General features: G+C 38.6%; 1 protein-coding gene across 3 annotated transcripts in view; it reads right to left on the bottom strand.

The window, feature by feature from the left end:
- Adamtsl1 (ADAMTS like 1) overlaps positions 1-27,891 on the bottom strand; it is a 935,498-nt gene that overhangs the window by 341,134 nt on the left and 566,473 nt on the right. For all 3 annotated transcript variants that reach the window (XM_058586373.1, XM_058586374.1, XM_046467403.2), the window contains one exon: positions 19,600-19,727. In XM_058586373.1, the coding sequence (XP_058442356.1) occupies positions 19,600-19,727 (128 nt within the window). The remainder of the gene's footprint in view (positions 1-19,599; positions 19,728-27,891) is intronic.

The following is a 27,891-nucleotide window of genomic DNA, read 5'->3' as shown; positions in this document are numbered from 1 at the left end:
TGATTAAAGTCTTCCTACAATAAGTTAAAGAGGAAAAGTTTAAAATGAAACTAAATAGCTACCAAAGGAGGGGAAAAAAACCCAAAACTCTTGGCTCTTAGCTAGGGATATGTTTATTTTCATGTATTTATTCTAGTTGTGTTTGTCACTGCAATGCATTTGCTCCCTCGGAAAGAGGGCTAGGGTGGGGGCTGGGTGATTGCAGCCTTTGGCTTGAAATCCACAAGCAGGAAGGACATGCACTTTATAATACATACACACAAGCCATAAGGTTTGCAAATGATCTTATATTTTCTCAGTAGCCAAAAGAGGCAAAGAATGAGAATAAAAATAAATGTGTTTTAGCAGCATCAAGTCCAACTCTTCCATCTTCCCCAGGAGGAAAATGTATATTATAAAACACTAGGGCTCTAACAACCTCACCCGACACAACCCTTGAGTTGGAAATGTATGAGTTATCTTGGCTGGAGACAAAAGTTCTCTCATCCTTCCATATCACCCAGATGTCCATTGCAAAATGGGGTTCTGGAGAATCACAGCATTTCTCTTTAAAACCATGTATATTAGGAGCAACTTCTGTTCCTTTTCCTATCTAGCAGCCAAATGGGCTTTAACTACGTATCTGGATGAGAAAGTACCTCTTTTCAGGGTCACACATTTCACTTTTAGTTGAAGGGCATTTGGGATATTCATTCAACAAATATTTATTAAATTCTTACTCTGTTCCAGGCACTGCCCCCTGGACTTCATAGATGAGCAAATTAAATCCCAGAGAAATTAAAATCCAGCCCAATGTCATACAGCTGGAAAATAGTGGGGCCAAGATTCAAAATTAATAGTTCCATAAAAAATAAAAGGAATAATCTACAAAGTAAGATAAAAATTATCTCAGAGGCAATGATACTGGTTGTTAGTTCTGCTGCCCACAGCATGACTCTCTCTTTTACTAGGACAGGATCCTTCCCTGACCTGAAGCCCTATCCCCAGCCCAGAGATGGAGCCTAGTTCTGCAGCTATTTGATGTTGGTCGTTATGTCCTGATGGCTTTTGCTAATGATGGTGCATGAATCGATGTCACCTAGTGTTCTACAGCTTCCCCAGTGCCCACAGTTCTGATATCCCTCTTTTTGCTCTTAATATTCAGTGTCTATCTCTGTCTCTGCCTGTGCTTCTCTCTCTGATTAATATTAAGCAAAACAATTAGATCTTCTATCTCCTACAAATAAGGCCCAAACAAAGGCAATGATAGAATTTGGTAGCATTAGGAAGGCTTTCTTTTTTTAGCTGACAGGGAGAGAAGGTCCATTGGAATGGATGCTGAATGAAAGATGAAAAGTTAAACTCGACTCTATGGATTGGAAGGTTTAAGGATTTGGAGACATTAATCTGGTCAATCATTACCAACTTGGAAACTGAGATCATTTTTATAGGCTTAGTTGACAATGGAATGAAAGGAAATCTCAGAAAGTGCTTAGTACATTTGCTTCACTGGGCAAGGCTGAGGGTGATTCATACTGGTTGACTACAAACTGCGCACAGTAGAACCTGGTGCAACCACCGGTTTTATACCTTGAATGCTGGTACCCAGACCATCCCTCCCACATAGCAGACAGGGTCATTTCATAGAAAGCTGAATGAAGAATTTTGACACGTTTCTTTATCAGAAAATTCCTTCTTTTCTTCATTATCTGTCTCTAAATTCCTAGGGAGCTAGAGACAAACCTCATCTTTTCACAATGATCCCCATCAATAGAATAGCACTTCTAACCCTGGATGGAAATTAAAAATCATTTAAAGAATTTTTATAATATTTCCAATGGCAGGGATCCACCCCCGCATTTATGTATCTGCATGTTTTTATTTCATATTTAAATTTACCAGCTGATCCTGAAGGGCAGCTAAGGTTAAGAACTACCTCCTTAACAGGAAGAGGAATAAAATCACACGATCATGTTAATAGATACAGAAAAAAAATTCAACACATTTCATGATTAAAAAAATTGGAATAGAAAGAAATTTCCTTAGGAAAATAAACAACATATTTGAAAAGCCCACAGATAACATCTTACTCAGTGTTTTTTCCTCTAAGATCAAGAACAAGGGAAAGATGCCCATTCTTAGCTAGCAGGACAATCAGACAAAAAACAAAAAAGTAAAATCATCTCCGTTTGAAGATGGCATAATATTACATTGTAGAATTCTCTAAAAATACAACAAAAATCCTGTTAGAACTAATAAAAACTTTGATCAAATTAAAGGAAACAAAATCAACATAAAAATCAGTTGTGTCCCTATACATTAACAATGAAGTAAACAGAAAGGTATTTAGGAGAATAGCCCCATTTACAATAGCATCAATAAAATAAAATACATAAATAAACTGAAATAATTAGGTGAAAGACTTTTCACTGGAAATGACAAAACATTGATGAAAGAAAATAAAGATAAAACAAATAAGTGAAAAAATATTCTATGTGCACAGAGTGGAAGATTTAATATTGTTAAGATGTGCATACTCTACCAAATGATCTATAGATCCAATGCATTTTCTCTCAAAATCCCAGTGGAAGTTTTTTGCAGAAATTCGAAAAACTAATCCTAAAATCCATATGGAACCACCAAGTCTCCTGAAGAGTCAAAGCAATCTTGAGAAGGAAGAACAAAGCTAGAGGCACCATACTTACTGATTTCAGATATTTGACAAAGCTACAGTAATTATAACAGTATGGTAATAGCATAAAGACAGATGTAGACTAATGGAACAGAATAGAACATCTAGAAGTAAACTCACACAGTTGTCAACTGATCTTTGACATTGTGTACCAAGGATACACAATGGGGAAAGAACAGTCTCTTCAACAAATGCTGTTGGTAAAACTGGACATTCACAGGCAAAAGAATAAAATTGCATTCTTATCTTTCACCATGTACAAAAATCAATTCAATATGTATTAAAGACATAAACCTAAGGCCTGAAACTATAGAAGAAAACATGGGAAAAACATAGGAGAAAGGCTCCATGACATTGGTTTTGGCAATGATTTCTCAGATATGACACTAAAAACCACAGACTACAAGAACAAAAATAGACAGGTGGTACTATATCAAACGAAAAAGATCCTGCACCACAAAGGAAATAACAAAGGGAGTGAAAAGACAATCTACGGAATGGGAGAAAATATTTGCAAACCACATATCTAATGAGGGGTAATATCCAAAACATATAAGGAACTCCTTCATCTTAGCAGCAAAACCCAACCCAATTTAAATATGGTTATGGTTTCTGAATAGACATTTCTCAAAAGAATACATACAAATGGACATGCAAAGATATTCAACATCACTAGTCATCAAGGAAATGCAATCAAAGCACTATGAGGTATCACTTCATACCTGTTAGGATGGCTGTTATTGAAAAGAGAAAAGATCTGTGTTGGTGAGGATGCAGAGAAGAGGGAACCCTTGCACACTATTGGTGGGAATAAAAAACAGTGCAGACAATGTGGAGAACAATGTGGAGGTCCCTCATCAAAGTATTAAAGATAGAAATATTAGCTGATCTGGCAATCCTGCTTCTGGGTTCTTACCCATAAGAATTGAAATCAGAATCTCAAAAGTAAATTGGAATAACATGAATACGATGTTCATTGCAGCATTATCCACAAGAGTTAAGATGTGCATACAACCTAAAAATGTCCACTGATGGGTGAGTGGATTAAGAAAATGTGATAAATTCATACAACACAATATTATTCTGCTTTTAAAAACAAGGAAATCCTATTGTATGCAACAATACAGAGGAATTTTGAGGACATTGTGTTATAAAATATGCCAGTCACAAAGCATAAATATTGTGTGATTTCACTTACATAAGGTATCTAGAATAGTCAAAAACATAGAAACAGAGTGGGGAAAGGTTGCTGGGGCTAAGGAGCAGGCAAACAGGGAATTGCTGTTCAGTGAATACAGTCTTAGATACGCAACATGAATCAGTTCTAGACATCTGCTGAACAATGTTGTCAGTATACTTAACAATACTTAAAGATGAGTTGAGTGTAAATCTCTTGTTAAATTCTTAGTAAAATTAAAAAAAAAGAGAGGAGGTATTATAGCAAAAGAAAGTGAGAGGAGATTGGCTCTATGATCTCTCCCAGCTCAGTCTAGGTCCAAATATGAAAAATTTTCTCAATTCTGCAAAGGCACAGTTACTTTCACCAATTTTGGTTCTGTGGCATAAAGATTAGGTTCCTTGGGCTGGGGTCATGGCTCAGTGGTAAAGCACTTGCCTAGCATGCATAAGGCACTGTGTTTGATCCCCGGCACCACATAAAAATAGAAACATAAAATAAAAGTATTGTGTCCATATACAACTAAAAATATTTTTTAAAAGATTAGGTTCTGATCTTTTAATAGACATGTTCAATATTTTCTATTTTTCTTCTTCTCCTTGAAGTACAGATTAAAGAAATGCTTATGCCTTTCAATACTGCATAGGTAGTTTAAAGACAAATTAACCAAACAAACATTTGAGTGTTTGCTCTGTGCTGAATGCTGTAAATACAAAAGAAGAGGAATTTTATGGCTTAATTGGGAAAATAAGGATTCCCCCGATTGATGTATAAAATGATGCTATCAAAATAGAAGTAAATATAAGAATACCAATAAATAACCACAATTCTATAGATATATTATTTTCAAAACTTGAGGGAAAATCTTTTTTTTTTTTTTTTTTTTTTTTTTATTACCTATACATAATATGAGAAAATACGTTGGGTGCTGGCACTCTGGGGGTGGGCACAAGGGAGACAGAGGAGCCAAAGCTGAATGTGGAAGGAAACCAGACTTGATAATAAAATGAACAACAACAAAAAGCTCTTTTTTTTTTTTTTTTTTTTTTTTAATTTTTTATTGTGGGTTGTTCAAAACATTACAAATTTCTTGACATATCATATTCCACACTTTGATTCTAGTGGGTTATGAACTCCCACCTTCACCCCATACACAGATTGCAGATTCACATCAGTTACACATCCATTGATTTACAAATTGCCATACTAGTGTCTGTTGTGCTCCGCTGCCTTTCCCATCATCCACCCTCCCCCCTCCCCACCTCTCCCCTCCCCTCCCCTCCTCTCTCTCTACCCCCTCCACTGTATAACCCTGAGGGTCTCCTTCCATTACCGTGCAATTTACCTTCTCTCTCCCTTTCCCTCCCACCTCTCATCCCTGTTAAATGTTAATCTTCTTCTCCTGTTCTTCGTCCCTACTCTGTTCTTAGTTACTTTCCTTATATCAAAGAAGACATTTGGCATTTGTTTTTTAGGGATTGGCTAGCTTCACTTAGCATAATCTGCTCTAATGCCATCCATTTCCCTGTAAATTCTATGATTTTGTCATTTTTTAATGCAGAGTAATACTCCATTGTGTATAAATGCCACATTTTTTTTATCCATTCGTCTATTGAAGGGCATCTAGGTTGGTTCCACAGTCTTGCTATTGTGAACTGTGCTGCTATGAACATCGATGTAGCAGTGTCCCTGTAGCATGCTCTTTTTAGGTCTTTAGGGAATAGACCAAGAAGGGGAATAGCTGGGTCAAATGGTGGCTCCATTCCCAGCTTTCCAAGAAATCTCCATACTGCTTTCCAAATTGGCTGCACCAATCTGCAGTCCCACCAGCAATGTACAAGTGTACCCTTTTCCCCACATCCTCGCCAGCACTTGTTGTTGTTTGACTTCCGAATGGCTGCCAATCTTACTGGAGTGAGATGGTATCTTAGGGTGGTTTTGATTTGCATTTCTCTGACAGCTAGAGATGTTGAGCATTTTTTCATGTACTTGTTGATTGACTGTATGTCCTCCTCTGTGAAGTGTCTGTTCAGGTCCTTGGCCCATTTGTTGATTGGGTTGTTTGTTCTCTTATTGTCTAATTTTTTGAGTTCTTTGTATACTCTGGATATTAGGGCTCTATCTGAAGTGTGAGGAGTAAAGATTTGTTCCCAGGATGTAGGCTCCCTATTTACCTCTCTTATTGTTTCTTTTGCTGAGAAAAAACTTCTTAGTTTGAGTAAGTCCCATTTGTTGATTCTAGTTATTAACTTTTGTGCTATGGGTGTCCTATTGAGGAATTTGCAGCCCGACCCCACCGACTGTAGATCGTAGCCAACTTTTTCTTCTATCAGACGGCGCGTCTCTGATTTGATATCAAGTTCCTTGATCCATTTTGAATTCACTTTTGTGCATGGCGAGAGAAAGGGATTCAGTTTCATTTTGTTGCATATGGATTTCCAGTTTTCCCAGCACCATTTGTTGAAGATGCTATCCTTCCTCCATTGCATGCTTTTAGCCCCTTTATCAAATATAAGATAGTTGTAGTTTTGTGGATTGGTTTCTGTGTCCTCTATTCTGTACCATTGGTCCACACGCCTGTTTTGGTACCAGTACCATGCTGTTTTTGTTACTATTGCTCTGTAGTATAGTTTGAAGTCTGGTATCGCTATACCGCCTGATTCACACTTCTTGCTTAGCATTGTTTTTGCTATTCTGGGTCTTTTATTTTTCCATATGAATTTCATGATTGCTTTCTCTATTTCTACAAGAAATGCCATTGGGATTTTGATTGGCATTGCATTAAACCTATAGAGAACTTTTGGTAATATTGCCATTTTGATGATGAAAGTTCTGCCTATCCATGAACAGGGTATATTTTTCCATCTTCTAAGATCTTCTTCTATTTCTCTCTTTAGGGTTCTGTAGTTTTCATTGTATAAGTCTTTCACCTCTTTTGTTAGGTTGATTCCCAAGTATTTTATTTTTTTTGAAGATATTTTGAATGGAGTGGTTGTCCTCATTTCCATTTCAGAGGATTTGTCGCTGATATACAGGAATGCCTTTGATTTATGCGTGTTGATTTTAAATCCAGCCACTTTGCTGAATTCATTTATTAGCTCTAATAGTTTCTTTGTAGAGCCTTTTGGGTCTGCTAGATATAGAATCATATCATCTGCAAATAGTGATAATTTAATTTCTTCTTTTCCTATTTTTATGCCTTTAATTTCTTTCGTCTGTCTAATTGCTCTGGCCAGTGTTTCGAGAACTATGTTGAAGAGAAGTGGAGAGAGAGGGCATCCCTGTCTTGTTCCAGATTTTAGAGGGAATGCCTTCAGTTTTTCTCCATTCAGAATAATGCTAGCCTGAGGCTTAGCATAGATTGCTTTTACAATATTGAGGTATGTTCCTGTTATCCCTAGTTTTTCTAGAGTTTTGAACATAAAGGGATGCTGTACTTTGTCAAATGCTTTTTCCGCATCTATCGAGATGATCATATGGTTCTTATTTTTAAGTCTATTGATGTGGTGAATAACATTTATTGATTTCCGTATATTGAACCAGCCTTGCATCCCAGGGATGAATCCTACTTGATCATGGTGTACAATTTTTTTTATATGTTTTTGTATCCGATTCGCCAGAATTTTATTGAGGATTTTTGCATCTAGGTTCATTAGAGATATTGGTCTGTAGTTTTCTTTCTTTGAAGTGTCTTTGTCTGGTTTAGGTATCAGGGTGATGTTGGCCTCATAGAATGAATTTGGAAGTTCTCCCTCCTTTTCTATTTCCTGAAGTAGCTTGAAAAGTATTGGTATTAGTTCTTCTTTAAAGGTTTTGTAAAATTCTGCTGTATACCCATCGGGACCTGGGCTTTTCTTAGTTGGTAGTCTTTTATGGTTTCTTCTATCTCCTCAATTGATATTGGTCTGTTTAGGTTTTCTATATCCTCCTGACTCAATCTGGGCAGATCATATGACTTAAGAAATTTATCTATGCCTTCACTATCTTCTAATTTATTGGAGTATAAGGATTCAAAATAGTTTTTGATTATCTTCTGTATTTCTGAAGTGTCTGTTGTGATATTGCCTTTTTCATCCCGTATGCTAGTAATTTGAGTTCTCTCTCTTCTTCTCTTCACTAGCATCGCTAAGGGTCTGTCGATTTTGTTTATTTTTTCAAAGAACCAACTTTTAGTTTTGTCAATTTTTTCAATTGTTTCTTTTGTTTCGATTTCATTAATTTCAGCTCTGATTTTAATTATTTCTTGCCTTCTACTTCTTTTGCTGTTGTTTTGCTCTTCTTTTTCAAGGATTTTGAGATGAAGTATGAGATCATTTATTTGTTGGTTTTTTCTTTTTTTAAGGAATGAACTCCAAGCAATGAATTTTCCTCTTAGAACTGCTTTCAATGTGTCCCATAGATTCCGATATGTTGTGTCTGTGTTTTCATTTATCTCTAAGAATTTTTTAATTTCCTCCTTGATGTCTTCTATAACCCATTGATCATTCAGTAACCTATTGTTCATTCTCCAATTGATGTATGCTTTTTCCTTCCTTCTTTTATCGTTGATTTTCAGTTTCATTCCATTATGATCAGATAAGATGCATGGTAATATCTCTACTCCTTTATATTGTCTAAGAGTTGCCCTGTGACATAATATATGATCTATTTTTGAGAAGGATCCATGTGCTGCTGAGAAAAAAGTGTAACTGCTTGATGTTGGGTGGTATACTCTATATATGTCAATTAGGTCTAGGTTATTAATAGTGTTATTGAGTTCTATAGTTTCCTTATTCAACTTTTGTTTGGAAGATCTGTCCAGTGGCGAGAGAGGTGTGTTGAAGTCTCCCATGATTATGGTGTGGTGGTCTATTAGACTCTTGAACTTGAGAAGAGTTTGTTTGACGAACATAGCTGCACCATTGTTTGGGGCATAAATATTTATGATTGTTATGTCTTGTTGGTGTATGGTTCCCTTAAGCAGTATGTAGTGTCCCTCTTTATCTCTTTTGATTAACTTTGGCTTGAAATCTATTTTATTTGATATGAGTATGGACACGCCTGCTTGTTTCCGAAGTCCATATGAGTGATATGATTTTTCCCAACCTTTCACCTTCAGCCTATGTATGTCTTTTCCTATCAAATGCGTCTCCTGTAGGCAGCATATTGTTGGGTCTTGTTTTGTGATCCATTCTACTAGCCTGTGTCTCTTAATTGGTGAGTTTAAGCCATTAACATTTAGGGTTATTATTGAGATATGGGTTGTTCTTCCAGCCATATTTGTTTATTTCTGTTACTAAACATTGTTTGTTTTCCTCTTTGATTGTTTCCCCCCTCCCTTTACTGTCCTACCTCCCACTGTTGGTTTTCATTGTTATTTTCCATTTCCTCTTCCTGTAATACTTTGGCTAGGATGTTTTGAAGAGATGGTTTTCTAGCTGCGAATTCTTTAAACTTTTGTTTATCGTGGAAGGTTTTAATTTCATTCTCCATCCTGAAGCTTAATTTCGCTGGATACACAATTCTTGGTTGGAACCCATTATCTTTCAGTGTTTGAAATATGTTATTCCAGGATCTTCTAGCTTTCAGAGTCTGTGTTGAAAGATCAGCTGTTATCCTGATTGGCTTGCCCCTAAATGTAATCTGCTTCCTTTCTCTTGTAGCTTTTAAAATTCTCTCCTTATTCTGTATGTTGGGCATCTTCATTATAATGTGTCTAGGTGTGGATCTCTTATGATTTTGCACATTCGGCGTCCTGTAGGCTTCTAGGATTTGGGATTCTGTCTCATTCTTCAAGTCTGGGAAGTTTTCTTGTATTATTTCATTGAATAGACTGCTCATTCCTTTGGTTTGGAGCTCTGTACCTTCCTGTATCCCAATGACTCTTAAGTTTGGTCTCTTAATGTTATCCCATATTTCTTGGATGTTCTGCTCATGGTTTCTTAACAGTCTTGCTGAGCTGTCTATGTTCTTTTCCAGTTGAAATACTTTGTCTTCATTGTCTGATGTTCTATCTTCTAAGTGTTCTACTCTGTTGGTAGTATTCTCCATTGAGTTTTTAAGTTGGTTTATTGCTTCCTGCATTTCTAGGATTTCTGATTGCTTGTTTTTTATAACCTCTATCTCCCTGTATAGTTGATCCTTTGCTTCCTGGATTTGTTTGCGTAATTCGTTGTCGAAGTGATCTTTCATTGTCTGATTTTGCTGTTTAATGTCTTCCTTGATACTCCAGATCATCTGAAGCATGTATATCCTGAATTCTTTATCTGACATTCCATCTGCTGCAGCTGTTACCTCTTCTAAAGTTGCGTTGACCTGCATTGCTTGTGGTCCTTTCTTTCCTTGTCTTTTCATACTGCTTGCGTATCTTTCCTGCAGGTGCGGGCGGCGGCTCTGCTCTCTCCTTATTCCAATTGGGGTGTCGTGGCTACCACGCCGGCAGGTCACTGGGCCTGTTCTGGGAGCTGGTGGCGGCTCTGTTCTGCCCCTACTCCAATTGGGGTGACGTGTCTGTCGTACCAGCAGGCCACTGGGCCTGTCCCGCTGGTCGGTCGCAGATCTGCCCACCTTTCGGGCACGGGTGGAGGCTCTGCTTTGCCCCTACTCCAATTGGGGTGTCGTGACTACCCCGCCTGCAGGATGCTGGGTCTGTTCCTGGCAAGGGAGGCGACTCTGCTCTGTCCCTACTCCAATTAGGGTGGTGTTTGTACCCCGCCGGCAGGCTCCTGGGCCTGATCCGCCGGTCTGTTGTAGGTCTGCCTACCTTGAAGGCGCGGGCGGCGGATCTGCCCTGCCCCTCCTACCACGCCTGCGGACCCCTGGGCCTGATCTGCAGGTTGATCACTGGTCTGCTCACCCTGCGGGCACGGGTGGCGGTTCCGCTCCACCCCCACTCCAATTGGGGTCACATGACCACCACACCGGCAGGGCCTGATCCGGGCGTGGGATAAGGATCTGCTCTGCCCCTACTCGAGTTGGGGTGACGTGTGTACCACACTGGCAGGCCACTGGGCCTGACCCGCCAGGCTGTCACAGGTCTGTTTACCTTGCAAGCGCGAAGGGCGGCTCTGCCCTGCCCCTCCTACCACGCCCATGTACTACTGGGTCGTGGGTCTGCCCACCTGGCGGGTGTGGGTGGCGGCTCCGCTCCGCCCCCTCTCCAATTGGGGTCACGCGGTCACCACGCTGGCGAGCCACTGGGCCTGCTCCGGGGGCTGGCGGCGGCCCGGCTCCTTCCCTCTGGCTCGAGGACAAATTGAGGAGACTCGGGTGACTGAGCCTCACCCCCCTTACCAGGAGACCAACTGCTTATGTCACCGCTGGTATTGATGAAGATCTCTCCTCCACCGCTTTCTGCTGACATCAGATCTCTGCCATGTTGGTATCCTATGCGAATGGCAGCATTTCGTTCCCCTTGCCAGGCAACCCAAGCAATGGGTGAGTCCTGACCTGCCCTCAGCAGGACCCGGACCGAGACACAGTTTCCGCGGGCTCCTAGCCCCGGTCCAGGGAAGTTCCGGGAGCCGGAACTCGGCCGCTCCGTGCTCGGTGTAAGCTCCTATAAGTGTAAGCTCCAAGAAGCAGCCCCCGTGGGCTCAGTTCCGGGAGCCGGAATTCGGCCGCTTAGTGCTTGGTGTATGCTCTGATAGTAGCAGGGTCCAAGAAGCAGCCTCCGCGGGCTCCGCAGCCCTGAGCCAGGGCGGTTCCGGGACGGTTCCGGGAGCCGGAACTCGGCCGCTCTGTGCTCGGTGTAAGCTCCTATAAGTGTAAGCTCCAAGAAGCAGTCCCCGCGGGCTCAGTTCCGGGAGCTGGCATTCGGCTTCTTGGTGTTTCGTGTTTGCTCTGATATTAGCAGGGTCCAAGAAGCAGCCTCCGCAGGCTCCGCAGCCCGGAGCCAGGGCGGTTCCGGGACGGTTCCGGGAGCCGGAACTCGGCCGCCCCGCGCTCCGTGTTCACTCCGATAAGATCAGATTTTAAGAAGCCCCCAGGCGCTGAACCCTAGCAATCTGTCTGCAAGCCGCAGGCGAATTGCAGCCTGAAATTACCTGTTCTATGGCTGAATGAGCTGCGGTCAGTCAAAAACAGGTGTGGTGACGTCAGTTTACCAACATGGTGGCTGCTGGCCTCCTCTGTGGTCTGACCGGTGTGGAGAACCGAGATGGACCGCTTCCTTCCCCGTCTCGAACCCAGAATTCAGCCCTGAGTGCGGTGCTTGCGCGTCTGGCAGAAACTGCAGCGCTGTAACCCTGCGTCTCTATCCCAGCGCGCCTTGCAGACTCTAGCCGCGGGGCGATTTGCTTAATAAGCAGTGTTACCCTCCATGCGACAAACCTCTCGCGTTTGAGTCCCCGTAGCCGATCCTCATGCGATGGAAATCCTTCCTCCAGGTTCCGGCGCACCCCACTATTGCTGGAAATTCCTAACAAGATATCCTTTAGCCGTCCTGACTTGTCATACTCCCACACAGTGAAGCAGCACACGGGGGTAATGCACTCCCCTCGCCGCCATCTTCCCTCCTCCGAGGGAAAATCTTATTTCTCAAAATATCTTGCATCTACAATTAGTAGAAACTCTGTGGCAAATTAATAATTTGGTAAATTCCAAATAATTTCACACTTTTGCCCCTTGGCATTGATATTCTTAGTTAGACTTACCAACTTGTCTAATACATAGTAGCAGTACAAGAAATATTTATTGAATGAATTAATTAAAATTGAGAAAAAATAAAAACTTTAGAAAGGCTTTTGAACAAACCAAATAAAGAATTTTTAAGTGCCCAGAAAAAAAAATAGAGTTACAAATTCTCAAAATAGCAAGTAAAGGTTACAGACACCAAACACATTTCCAATTATGTTTTATTATTACAAACTGGTTTATCAGATAAACCAGACTACAAATTAGTCCTAAACGTTCAGTCATTGGCTTTAGTTCATTGTCCTTCTGAAAGGAGCTAGGACCTTGGAACAATAACACCCTGCTAAGATATATGGCCTGGAATATTAGAAGTCCTAGTAATACATTTCAACTAGGCTTTGACCCAAAAAGTAAAATAAAGGCAACCTAAAACTCTTAAACATATGTCTCAAAATGAGCATTCTCCTCTAACACAATGAAAAGACCACCTCATATAAATGACACAAGTAGTCAGGTCTATGCCAAACCTGTATATCTTTTTTTTAAACAAAAACTCAAACATTTCCAAGGAAAATAAGGCTGATAATATACAAAACTAGATGGTTAAAAAAAAAACATAAATCTTCCTTTGGTGCTCACTTGAGCTAAAAGTTTTAAAATTTTAAAAAATATCTTGTGAACCTTAATTGAGAGAGATGAGATGCCTTATAAAGAAGAAAAATTTGTGCTTAAGAAGCCAAATCTCACCATTGACAATTTTGGCATTTATTATTCTACGACGTAGAGATCAGTTACTAACTTCTATATGACTAAAAGTATCAATATTTACATAGAAGAAAAAATATGTGTTATAATTAAAAATAAGAGAAGTTAGCATACATTCCCTCACACAATTATGAAATAAGGAGTTTAGAATGATCTTCCCCATTCCTGTGGAATAAGACTCCTTGGAGCTATTTATTTTATTTTATTTTTCTGTGCTTATATTGATACCATTCTGGCAGCCACAGCTCTTGGGAATAATTCCATAATCTTACTGTTTTTAGGCTCTCTCCACGCTATGATGATTTTTAATCTCATATTCATCTGATTATTCATCTCAAATTTTCAATTCAAAATTTATTAACTTTTCAAAAATGCTGTCATTCTTTGCAAGTGGACTTTTATTTTTCTTGTTTGGAAACATATGAAGCAGCCAAGCCCACTAATAGAATATTCATATGCTTAATTAATCTATAGTATTAAGTTGTTTCTCCATAGATTAATCAGCTAAATTAATTTGGCATATGAGAAAGTAAAAAGACATTTAAATCTTTCTTAGGCACCAGCGCGCAAAGGTTAACACTGTCCTTAAGAGCATACAGCTATCAGACTCATTGCCATCTCAAATGAGCTGCAGTTGCCCTCTTGACCTTGGTCTTGGCCTCTACCTACTGCAGTTGTACAGACCATGTTACTCTCAGTATGAAGTGCTTATGCATCTGGAACTCCTTATGGGCAAAACTAAATCAGCCAGCTGAAGACAAACCTAGAGTCCTCATAGATAGCTCTTTGACATCAAATTTAAAAGAAAAGGATAGACAAATGAGTGTTCTCTAAGTATTATTTCAAAATAGTGGGAATGGTGAAGAACTAGAAAAAGAAGCAGCAGCTAGTCAAGTTGGTACATTGTTTAATTCTCTTGGAATAAAATAAAGGACCATATCAAGTGCAAGTAGGTATAGTCTCTTTTGTAATTAACATAAAACAAAAGCATGATCTGTTATTTGGTGATGTAAGATTAGCAACAGCTGCATTATCTGAGTTACTGAATGAAACTGAATATATTCTTACAGAAATCAGTGAAGTTGGTTGTTGCTTAAACCTGGGTTGCAGACAAAGGCAATTATCAATACTCTTATGAGAAAAGTTGGGGAATCACACATTGCCTTCTTTTTGCAAGCCTCCAAAAAAGGATGGGGGAGAAGAATCCACCAGAGAACACAATTAAATCTGTTATGTAAAATCAGGGCAATCTAGCTCCCTTTATAGTACTAGCATATTGGGAATAGAATAATTATTATTGATAGACTTAAAAAATCAGACTGGAGGGTCTGGGGCTATAGCTCAGTGGCAGAGTGCTTGCCTAGCATGTGTGAGGCACTGGGTTCGATCCTTAGCACCACATAAAAATAAGTAAATAAAATCAAGGCATGTTGTCCATCCTCAAGTACAACAACAAAAAAAAAAATAAAGAAAAAAGAAAAAAAGAAAGAAAAATAAAAGAAAGAAAAGAAAAGAAAAGAAATCATACGGGAAAGTAACCTAAGAGATCATATGACCAGGACTGGAAAATTGACCTGGCAGGTTAATTTGCAGATGGATGGGATTTATTTGGACTGAATTTGAATGCTTACTATTAGACTACCATGCACATTCTAATTAATTGCTGAGCCTCTAGGGATACATATATTCATAACCTCTGATCATTCCCAAAGGTGTAAGGTAAATGAATTGAATTCAGATGTCTAAATCTGGAATGGAGAGATAAGAGAGAACACATTATTTTCATTAAGCCCATTTAAAAATGAATAAGAAAACAATTGAAAATCATTCAAGCTAAACTATAATAATCATTTCAATTCTTTACTTTCCCTCTGTCTCCTACTTTTTCATGTAACATGTTTGCTTTCCCATTCACTGATTGACCGGTGGCTTAGTTTAGCCAATAGAATATCCACAAACAAGCTTGGGATGGGCATTGGGAATTGCTCTCTCTTGCACCTCTTCTATCACCAGCAGAACTGGCCTAGGCTAGCTTGTGGAGGATGAGGAACAAATGGAGCAGAACCCAGTTTCCCATGTTGGCTCAGGTGAAGTCTGCCCAGATCAGTGGCAGTAAGTGGATATGTGATTGAGCCCATCCAAGATCACAGAACCATCTAGCCAAGCAATGTGAGGTTTAGGAGTTGTTATGCAACAGTCTTGGGCTACTAGATAAATGGTATAGCAATTAAGAGCTTCCATTACTAGTAAGGATCTAGGAAAAATAAGACTGTAGAATCGATGGTACTGGTTACTGGGAAAGAAATTAGAAAACTTTTGTATCAAATTGGTTTTAAGTGTTGAAGCTGAACACAGACCTCAGAACATATCTATTTCTAAAGTACAAGAGTCAAATATGTTCTAAATCCAATAGAGGGATAGATCTAGGGCCATATTTAAGCAATGTTTTAATTACAGTTAAGTATTAACAAGAAAATATTAGAATGTTTTTCATTTTGTTTTACACGCATACTTATTTCATCTTTCTCACTGCTTAGAATTATATATTTTAAGGAAAATTAAATTTTGTAATAAAATAATGTAACTGAAAAGTTTGATGCTAGCTCTCTCCACAAACTGACTGCTGAAAGCTTAACTTTTTTTGGAATATGAGGCTGGAACCCCAGGAATTGCTGTTATAGTGGAGGAAGATTGTGACTGCCAGAAAAATACCAAGAAAACAAATAGCTTCTTAGGTGCTTGACAACCTGGGAGATGATGAAGATTATTACACTTCCTCCTAAGACCATGAGTAGGAGCATTTAAACTAAGTAGGCTAAAGACTAGAATTCATGCCAAATGAATATTTGATTATCTATAGGTACCAAAGGAGACTTGTTCCACATGTTCATTCCACATAAACAAAGAAAATACAGAGGTGAAAATCCTATTTACAAAACCTGTGAAGTGATATGAAATGTCAGAGAGAGAGAGAGAGAGAGAGAGAGAGAGAGAGAGAGACACGCCAAGGAAACACACAAACCTTTGGGAATCTCTGATTTCAAATATAAAAATCCCACAGCAAAGAAAACTGAATTTTGATTGTGGAGGGCTGTTTCTGGGTGAGTGGGCCTGACCAGTGTTCACAGAGGGCCCCTATAAGAGTGAGTTCTCTGCAACAGCAGCTTTCAGACATTTAAAAAATGATACATATTTCCTTTCTTTCCTTTTTTTCTTTTTTTTTGGTGGGGGTACTGGGGATTGAACTCAGGGGCACTCAACCACTGAACCATATCCCCAGCCCTATTTTATATTTTTTATTTACAGACAGGGTCTTACTGAGTTGCTTAGCATCTCACGGTTGCCAAGGCTGGCTTTGGCCTCCTGATCCTCCCATCTAAGTCTCCCAAGCTGCTGGGATTACAGGTGTAGCCATGGTGCTGAGAAAAAATGATACAGATTTTCTATCATGGCCCAACACTCACACATACACACGTGCGCACGACACACGTGCACAGTGTACATATTTGTATGTATATACGCATGCCTCCTTTTGAAAATACAACACACACAAGCTTCTTGAATTATAGCAGAAACTATCCAAGTTGTCTAAGGATAGCCTATTTTGTGGCTAAATTATCAAGTGCATTCTAAAAATAAGAATATACTACATAAGAGCCAAGTTATTCTAAGAGTCAGCATTGCAACATCTCTGAACATTTAATTGCACGACATACTTACATAGTATTATCACAAGGGCATTTATGTAATCACTGTGAATCTTTTAATTGTATTAGAGATGCAGATTTTCTAGAATTGCTACAGAGGCAATAACTCAGTCTTGGTTTTGCTCATTTTAAAACCTGTAGCTGTGAGATTTGTCATTAGGGTATAATGAACTAATGAAGTCCTATCTTGGAATGATGTTTGCAGAAAGCCCGGTATAATCATGGACTGAATGGCTGAGTCAACGTATATGTCATTTTTCTAAAGAATATTGGAATCAGCACAGCTCAGCCTAAACCTATCAACATAAACCCTACTGAGCAACGGCGTTGAAATATGCAATAAAGCACATACAAACAGTCCCTTCATGATTAAAAAAAAAGAAATTCTTCTCTGGAGATTGCTCCAGAGTTTAATGATGGTAACAAGTTGTAATTCGCTAAAGAATGACTAGAATTCTTTTAAGAGTATGAAAGTATCCATGTGTGTAATGTATTGGTCCACATTAAGTACCAGCTGTCTGGAAATAAAGACACACATTAATAGTTCTTTATATTCTTGCTAAATTTGGAAATGTCATCTATTTGGCAGCTTTTGTCTTCTTCAAAATCTTAAAGAATGGGAATCCCACTCTTTTTTTTTTTTACTTCTTGTGCAGTTTAGTATGAGTTTACTGAATACATTTTCTCATATTTAAAAATGAAATGAGACAATATAATTCAAGAACTTATATAATTCAAGAACTTAAATTCTACTTGCTCAATACATTATAATATATTTGGAATACATTATGAACATAGGAAGCTGATATCTTCTATGGTATTTTCATAAAATCCTAACAACTAGAGCCGTAATTTACTAGATGGCAAAATTTGTTATTTCTGATTCTCACATAGCATCAATATTTTATTATTTGTGGAATGATAGAATTTTACTTGTGATTTTTAGCTTAATTCTTTTTATTTATTTATTTATTTATTTTTGAGAGAGAGAGAGAGAGATAATTTTTTTTAATATTTATTTTTTAGTTTTCGGCGGACACAACATCTTTGTTTGTATGTGGTGCTGAGGACCGAACCCGGGCCGCACGCATGCCAGGCGAGTGCGCTACTGCTTGAGCCACATCCCCAGCCCTAGCTTAATTCTTAAACTGATTTTTGATGTCTCAGTGAAAGATTCTAACACAATGTATTATTCATATTACTGAGACAATATGAAACTTTTTGCACATTTCTTAGTAGTTCTGTGACACACGTTTTGACTCATTCCTATAGAATATTCATGGATGCTAATTTGAGAAAACTAGACAACAGAAACATTCCAAATTTGAACACTTGGCTTTACTGATGTATGATTATTATCAGTTACATTATCTCATGTAGCATTACATATTGAAGATTCAGGAAGTTTTTATGCTCAGGATTAAGAAAACAAATGAGTCATAGGGAAGAATTATCTAACCTCTCTTTATCAATTCAAAAGCCTAGTTGATATGAAGCTGGTATCAAAAAAGACAAAACAAACTTTTCAGTGGAGACAATCCAACAGACCTATCTTCGACACAGACCCAAATACCAGAACTGATCTGGTATCTCGCAGGATAAGTCTTTTGGTCCCATTTCTCAAGGTACATTTACAATGCGAACTGTTTGGAACCAAAATGATTTCTAGCTCTCAACAGGTTCAGTGAAGAACCATCTATTAAGCTTCTAATATCTGTTAGACTCTGCAGACCCTGTGCAGAGAAACAGAAAAGAGGAAAACTCAGACCCTGATCTGAATTGTTATTAAAGTCAGTTGACATCTTCCTGAACGTGCATCTCACTGCTTTCTGCTGTTTGTGTATAGAAAGTCTAGGAGAATCAGCAGATGCATTTTTTCTTCTGTTTCATGTTTTATAACAGTGATTTTGATCAAGCCTCCTTCTTGCTGCCTTTAACACTTTTCACTGTCAAATAAAGTACTGCATTAAAAAAAAATATTTCCATGGCACTTTGTATTTTATAGTTTGGAAACAAACCTAGATATAGACCACACTGCTCAAGAAGCAGTTTCAAATTATTATTACTGTTAGCAAAATATTTCCATTCTAAGTCCTCAGGCCTTTTCCTATGTCCAGCCGTCTTCTTCCTGTCTCTGTCTTCATGCTACAATTTCTACTGACATTGCTGTTCTTCCAGCCCTCCATTCGTTGAACTGATTAACTTCTGGTAGAACATTTATAAAACTAAACCAATATATCATTTATTTGCAAAGTACCAGGTAATATTGGAAACTGAACATACATTCAGTTTGTTAATAATGCCAATATTAATGCTACCATTGTCACCTTGATTGTTAAAAGGATATAAAAAAAATACAGTTATTTATGGAGCTAATGATTCTAGAACCATTTCAAATAATAAGTGTTCCTTCCAATTCTAACAGGAAAACCACAAGATTTCCTTGGCAAATGAGATAAACTGCACATTGCTCATCACAGAAGAGTGTATAGATGCTCAGCTGGAGAGGAACATAAGAAAGAATCTCAAATTTAATTCTTTGCACTTCCTTCCATTCATCTAGACTTGTGAGCAACAAAACGCTCTGTGTCATCCCGACCACAAAAATGTGCCTTCAGTGGGCTACCGCTGGTTCTCACGAAGCTCATAGTGGGTAAAGGACTTACTTGCTGCTGAGGCAGCGTCTCAGGGAGTAGGAGGCCCCTCCGCCGCAGGTGCGTGAGCACTCGCTCCACGGGCCCCAGGCGTCCCATAGGCCATCGCGGTCCTCCTCGGAGCGTGCTGCCCTGGAGCTCTGCCAGAAATGAGAGGATGGTCAGCATCTTGTCCGCATGGAACCCAGAAACACGCATCCTGAAATGTGGGTGACTGCATGTCTGTAATAGTGGCCATACTGGAAATGAAAACCAGTATCCATTTTTTTTTCCTTAGTACCTGGGATTGAACTCAGGAGCACTTAACCACTGAGCCACATCCCCAGCCCACCCACCCCCCATTTTTGTATTTTATTTAGAGACAGGGTCTCACTGAGTTGCTTAGGGCCTCGCTAAGTTGCAGAGGCTGACTTTGAACTCCTGATCCTCCTGCCTCAGCCTCCGGAGGCATAGGCTACTGTGCCCAGCTCTGTATCCCATTCTTAACAATTTAATAATGTGTCTATGTTTGAGGGGAGGAATATTTAAATATCCTGGGCTATAAAAGAAGAGGACAAGAGGTTGCACTAAGGAAGCAAATGACAAAGAAAGCCATAAATAGCAATCTGGGCTAAAGGAAGATTGATTACACTGAAGTCACAATTTTGCCCTGGGTGCATGCATTTATTCTTTCTCTCTTTGTGAGAAGCATCTGCTCTACAGGTATTCCTGCTTTGAGAAGCTTGACATGTGCATACCTGCACTGCTTTCCAAAATCTAACCATATGTTCTTCAAGACTCTTTTTATGAAGCAATTTATTCTTTTCAGATTGTTAAATGGAATGATCCTATGAGATGATTTTAAAATTGCAGGGACTGCTTGTTATTTATAGGCTTCCTAGAGTACTCTGCATCTGCTGTGAGGATAATTATCATTATACACAGGTCTCAATGTTGCACTTAATATTTCTCATAGAGAAAATGATAGAGTTTGTGCTACAGCTAATTAGAACAAGTTCTGGAGCTAGAAACTCAGTTTGGGTATGGATTCTGTTTTTTACTATGTGTCCTTGAACCAAGTAACTTACCACCACCCTGTGCCTCAATTTTACTTTTGATAAAATGGGGGTGATATTATAAGCATGCCAGTTCATGTACCCAGACCCTATGTAGGGGAACTAGCTAAATAAACTTAGCCCCCAACTAGTCCCAGAGTTAGGGACTGATTTTTTTATTTTGCAGTAATGGACTGCTTTATAAGATAGTTTCTATAGGGCTGAGTTGTTCAATTGACTTCTCCTTGGATATTTAAGACCTATACAAATAAAATCAGAAACTTGGCCTACAATTTTATATAAATGGTTTTCTAACTGATACTTGGTTCATTTAGATTCCTAAATCATTTGAAGGGGAGGTGGGAAAATACGAACCGAGGATCAACTCAGCCTGGGGTGGGCCAGGAGTTATATGGGCTCCAGAGCTTCCTAGTTGCCTAAACTTGGGTACCTACATAACCTCTTTATTCTTGTTTTCTTATAAAATAGGGACATTAAAGGCAACTATAATCCTGAATCCTTGTGAAGATTAAAAGTGTTAATATACAATAAGCAAATAAGGTGGAAGCAACCCAAATATTCATGAATAGATGAATGTATAAACAGAATATAGCATATATATTCAATGGAATATTACTAAGTCTTTAAAAAGGAAGGAGATGCTGGATTGCTGGATGTAGTTTCACACACCTGTGATCCCAGCAGTGTGGGAGACTGAGGCAGGAGGATTGAAAGTTCAAATCAGCTTTAGCAATTTAGTGAAGCCCTAAGCCTAAGGTAAAGGCCCTAAGTAAAAAAGGGCTGGGGATGTGGTTCAGTGGTTAAGCACTCCTGGTTTTACCCTAAGTACCAAACAAGGAGGAGGAGGAGGAAGTGGAGGAGGAGGAGGAGCAGCAACAGCAGCAGCAGGAGTGGAGATTCTGGCCCATGCTACAACAGGAATGGACCTTGAAGACATTATGCTAAGTGAAATAAGCCAGAAAGCCAGACACATCAGACACATACTATGTGATTCCCCTCATATGAGGTGGCTAGAGTGGCCACATTCATAGACTAAGAAAATAGAATGATGGTCACCAGGGGCTGGGGGACAAGGCATGATGAGTTGGTGTTTAATGGGTACAGAGTTTCAATATGGGAAGATGAAAAAGTTCTGGAGATGGATGGTGGGTGGTGAGGTGGTAGAACAATGTGAATGCTCTTGATTCCACTAACTGTACACTTCAAAATGGGTAAGAGAGTAAATTTTGTTATGCATATTTTATTACTTTTATGTGTATTTTACTACAACAAAGGTACGTACATTTTGAAAAACACTGCATACACATGAGTTGCTATTATTATTCAACATTATTGATGATGTTATTAACATCATTTGTAAACACATATATGCTCTCTCTGGAAGGTTACAGGATGCACACTGGTAAGGCATGTGGGTTTCTTCTGTTGAATGTACCAGAGTCACTGCAGTCTTTTTTTTTTTTTTTTCTTTTTTTGGTACCCAGGATTGGGATTGAACTCAGGAGCACTCGATCACTGAGCCACATCCCTGGTCCTACTTTGTATTTTATATAGAGACAGAGTCTCACTGGGTTGCTTAAAGCCTCACTTTTGCTGAGGCTGGCTTTGAACTCAAGATCCTACTGTCTCAGCCTCCCAAGCTGTTGGGATTACAGACATGCGCCACTGCACCTGGCTAAATCACTGCACTCTTAGGGTATCATCTCGTTGAAATCCCGACTTTTCTACCATGTTACCTTGCAGCCACCTGTGGTATTACATCTCCAGGGACCTGTGAGTTGCTAGCAATATTGGGTTACTATAAAATATGTCATACACCTGGTAACCCCAAAGTCTATCCTTTCTATAGGAATTATTTATTGAGCCCCAAAGCCTGAAATTTAGGATTAATAAAACCAATCTGTAATCATTATAATGCAAAGTACCCTGGTTTAAGAAGTTAACTAGTGAGAGAGAAAAGTCCTATGCCATTGAAGTACATGTACTTAAGTCTCTTCTTCTGAAGCCCATTAAAGTCACTCCTCAGATTTGCAAAAGTTTACTGTACATCTCCTGATACCCTTTGTGTTTTCTCTGTGTGACTGGAAGATGGAACTGTTGACAGAGGCTCAGTATTTTCCTGATGAAGTTACTATTTGTGTGACAAACATATATTGGTATAATGCCATTCTCCTTATTTATCCAAATTTAAAATGACTGAGATGAAACCAGTATTACAAAAGCTAGGGTTTGTGCAGTAATGGAAGTGTGATGAGTGAATACAAACTTTGATGCTTTTCAATTAAAACCATATCAAATTCCTACATGGAGCATTTATATATGAACTGCATTTCCCTGTAAAATAGGAATACCAGGATGCCAAAACCTTAGAGAAGTTTCCCCTGGCTGTTCTCCGGGTAAGATCTTTAGGAAATGATGTACGGTTGTGATTTTGTTTTTCTACAAAAATGAATTGTTTCAAACTCTGTGCTAAAGTTGCTTGGTATTTTTCATGTTTTGTCTAAAGAGCACTAAAAGCCTCTACGGTGACATTTTGCTGACTAAATATCTTACAAATTACAAATTACAAATTCAGCACAATTAGTAAGTGCCCACATTGCTTTGAAAGAGATCTCACATTATTCTGGAAACAAGCATGGGCCTCGTTCTCAAAGGGGAACAAATTCCAAGTTTTCTTTTAGCTAGTGGAATAAACATAATTCATTTCAACTGAATCCATGTTTAATGTTAGAGAAAGTGATTTTCCTCTTCTTTAACTGTGCCAGACTTTTACATCTAAAACCAGAAACAACATTTTCACAATGTCTTTCAGTTCATTTAAAAACTAGCAGTATTTGCTTATTTCAGTCTATAAGATGATCTTCAATGTAAACAACTTTTGTGTTTGGTCTGGGTAGAATTCATGTTTATTTCTCTCTTTCTTTTGAATATGCAGTCTTTTTGACTTTATTGAAGCATTTTTTAAGTGTAAATTTTGAATGGTATCTATTTTGGGAAACTGAGGCTTGAGGGAAAAAAGGAATATTAGGTAGCCCAATAGAAAATGGGCTACCTAAAAGCAATATTGATTGCTTCTGAAACCCAAATTATAAGCTTTTCTATATAACCAAGACAATATTTCTCAATCTGATTTTTATCACAAGTGGAATATTTTAATTTAAATGCCTCAAAAAGAAAATTATAAGTGCTGTTAAACACAGCAATTAAGAGAGTAAATTTCAACAGCAATGTTATGTGAGATGATGGTCTTAAGTTCTTTGTTTAAGCCAGTGTTTCACCAGTAAGAGATCTATCAAAACAAGTCAAAAGCATATGTGATAATAAATTTGAGGAAAAACACTTTTCTTAGTATAGCATGTATTTTACTTTATAGTTATTGGATGGGTGAAAATGAACAATGGGCATCTTTTGAGCTAGCATTTGAGAAACTAGCAAACACTGAGAGAAGAAAGGCCTAGATCTTGAGTCTATGAAAATGATGTCTTGAGTTATTCAACTTAGAGAAACATCATAGTCATTTCTAGATCTTTGGTGCCACGTATTGATCTTTAAATGTAGTTTTTGATGAAGATCCTTAAATCAATGCTTTCTTGTTGAAAAACTCAACACCCAATGCCACAATACCCTTGAACCATTCCTCCAGGCTAGTCAGGAGGGACTAAACTTCTATAAATGCCAATTGCATGGAATACAGGTTTGGTTACAGTTTTTTACATACCTCCTACATATCTTAGAAGAGATTCCGTACCTCCCTTGACCTAAGAATGGGGTCACTTTCTCACCATTACTTACTTATCTGGTTTTCATCTGATAGTTTTGTGGATGATTTCAGAACCAATTGCACCAACAAAGTCTCAGGTAGAAGATCCAAGGCTGAGAGCTACAGTAGTTAAATGCTTTGAGCAACCACATGAAGTAGTATTTTCTCTGCTTTTCCCTGTCCAATAGACACTTAACCTTGGAATGACCTCTTATGTACCACTTTATCCAGAAACCTTTTTCACTGGAACCTGGACAGGTTATCAAAGACTTATGGGATTGGAGGATAAAGCACAAATTAGCAATAAAAGTCTCTAGAGTTATATTTGCTCAGAGGTATACATACACAAAGTACTTGGAAAATATTTTTTCCAAATGTTATAACAAGAGGTCAAACTATACAGAACTAAATGAAAATAAAAGTAGGTGTTGAGGAAATGGCTGGTTGATAGGTATTTGTAAAATTGAAGTCATATAACAGATGAAGTTATAGTATAATAAAAGTGTTTTTCAGAAATCAACAGATCCTCAAAAGCAACAAAATAGGTTACAGGATGAAGCATGGAGTGATGCTTGCAACTGTAAGATCAGCAAGAAATTACCTGAACCCCTGATTTTCCTCTTCTCCCAAATAGCAATCAGTTTAAGTCATCTGGGGCTATGCATGTGGCTATACAAAATGGATATCACACACCTCAAATTAAAAAGAGGGGGCAACCCCTCCAATGATGAGAGAACCATTTTTCCTGTGGTGTGTCCATGCAAAGTAGAGAGACCCATACACAGAAACCTCCTGCCCAGGTACATATGAAGGTTTGGAAACAAATCTGCAGATTCCATTTTTAGCTTTCCTATATACACCAGGTCTCTATAAATCTTATCTAATCCTTGGCTTTTTTAACAACTTGGAATACTGGTTCTGCTGCCAACTGTACATGGTAGGAGTGGTGATTCCCTGCTCCTGAAAGCTTACAGACATTAAGCAGTAACTGGGCTCTTGTAAAAGTCCATTAGCTTTTGATGTACTTTCTTAAAGGGCATGGCGTATGGATACTGAGGCGTGTGCCTTCCCAGATGATATTTGCTGCTAGTTTTGCTTAGGAAATTCAGATCATCTGGTTCTTATCACAGCTGCACTGTTGGGGGATATGATGAACTGCCAGTGACACAGTGCATGGTCTTTCAGAGGCCACTGCATGAAGCCTGTCCCTTGCTACTGAAGAGAGAAGTCAATTCTGTAATAGGGTGTAAAAGCTATTCAGGCCAAAGGGACTTTTTTACCCATCTTCTGCTTTCCTTCAGTGTGTCTATGTGCACACCCAAGCACACCCTTTGCACATTTCTGCAAGGACACCTAGGCCTGGAGGGTTAGTAGAGGTGAGGGGGAAAGCTGGAATTTATTAAATCCCTATGTGCAGGCAGTATGCCAGGGTTTACACAAATTATCGTATTTAATCCTCATGATAAGCCATTCGGGTGGGAATCCCCCCCCCCACCCCCTGCATTTTACAGGTAAGAAAACTAAGGTAGAATAACTTGCATCATGGTTCAGGAGAAAAGAGTGCAGGATCTGGAGTCAACTAGACTTGATTAATTATACACAAGTAAACTTGACTTAGGCTTGTGGCCAAATCTCTCTGAGCCAGAGTTTCTTCATTTGCAAAATGGGAACACTGATACTTCTCTTGGTAGGAAGACTGTGAAGATGAATGGAGAGAATGAATTCAAAATACCTAGTGTGATTCTGGCATATTCTAAGTACTTTATCTCCATCCTCATGCTGCAAATACACAAACCTCCCCCAACCTGAAGTCCTATAGTTAGTATGTAGCAAAGCCAGGTTTTATAGCCATACCTAACCATCTTTTATGCTGTTCTCCCTTGAAGTTTTGACTTTCCTTTCCCATTTGAACAGCATTTATCAGTGTACAGATTTATTATTAAATGACAAAAACTAATGCTGTTACTTTATAAAAATTTAAAAAATTATTGTGTCCTCACTGTTCTTCCAGAACCCTTGAATAACAACTTGGAGACAAAATTAAGATAGCTCTGTTACTTTTTAGGAAATAAAAACCTGATTCTGCTCAATGTCAAGTGCTTCAGTAAGATTTTCATTTCAGAACTATGGTAACTTGATTTTTTTGTATTCTATCCAAGGACAAGGCTAGATTACTGCTCTCTAGCTGAGAAACCTCTGGGCATTTTGGAAAGCTCTACCAGAACACAATTTCACAGCCAGTTGAATTAAAATCCATAATTGCTGATATGAACAAAGATTAGTATTCAGGAAATCTATGACTGGCCACAAAATATTTTGGATCAGCTTAGCTCAAGGGAAGTCTTAGATTAGAATATTCTATCACTGTTTCTATTTCTTTCAAAACATGAACTTAATAAATAGAAACACTTTGCTTTGCCATAATGCTGATAGAATATTAATAGAAGTTGTATTAGGTATTTTTTTTGTGATAAAAATTGCAAATTCTAGTTTGGGTTTCATATACACACACATACATATATTTTTATATATGTATGTGTATGGATATATATACAGTCTGGAGGACTTAAAGAGATTTTTACTAGACCTGGTCAGTCTGGTTTTCTTTTTCCACTGTAACATTTGCTTTATAATAACAACAATAACTGCCTAACTGCTGAATCTAGACATGGCTCAACTGTAAATAGAAAGCTCAAGTTAGTAATTTCATTTCTTTTACAAAGGAAAAGAAGTCAGTAAGAGAACTGTACCCTATGGTCATTTCGAAAGCTCATTATTCCCATACTTACAATGACAGTCATCACCTTCATGGCCCTTGCCCCAGTGGGGCTATTTTGACATTTTTTGTACTGGTTGGCCTCAGGTGCGCAAAATTAGCTATTTTACCTGGAGTTCTAAAACTGAAGCTTTTCTCTCTGGCCATGGCTGCTGCTGTTGTTGTTTCTTCCTTATACTTAAAAAGGAAAAAGAAATCTCCAGTGGAAAATAATATGTAGGCCCAACACCAAGAAAAACAGTGAAGAGTCACCTCCCAGGGCTTCCACACCCCTCCACTCCCCAAAAGAGGCATATTTGAAACTCCCCCTCCAACAAAATTCCTTCTCTGCTTTTTGTGAATTCCTGACTTCCTGGTGAGCCAGTGAGAAGTTTCAGTTTCCATTTCCATCTAATCTAACTCGAGCTCTGTCCAAACTGTGAGTCCAATCAGCCACAGATCTTTTCTGCAGCATTGGCAAATTTTGCTGAAATGAATTTACAAAACATCTGTAGAATGAAGGAAACATCTGAGGCTCTGGAAAGCACATGTTGGGGTTTGGAATCATGGAGAAAGAATTTCTGGTGAAGAAAAAAAAAATCTCATTTTGTGATTCGTTGAGGGACTGCAAAGTTAATAAATTAATATGGCTTAGGGTTTGATGGCTTAAAAGTCCAAATTATAATTGATGCTAGAAAAGCTGGAAGAAATGAGTCACTAGGTTCCTGTCACTA

The sequence above is a fragment of the Marmota monax genome, unplaced genomic scaffold (assembly GCF_021218885.2).
Source record: "Marmota monax isolate L192 unplaced genomic scaffold, Marmota_monax_Labrador192_F-V1.1 WCK01_AAM20220418_F8-fsc00033, whole genome shotgun sequence".
In the NCBI taxonomy this organism is placed as follows: domain Eukaryota; kingdom Metazoa; phylum Chordata; class Mammalia; order Rodentia; family Sciuridae; genus Marmota; species Marmota monax.
Note: the sequence above shows the minus strand (reverse complement) of the source record. Positions and strands in the feature narration are given on the sequence as shown.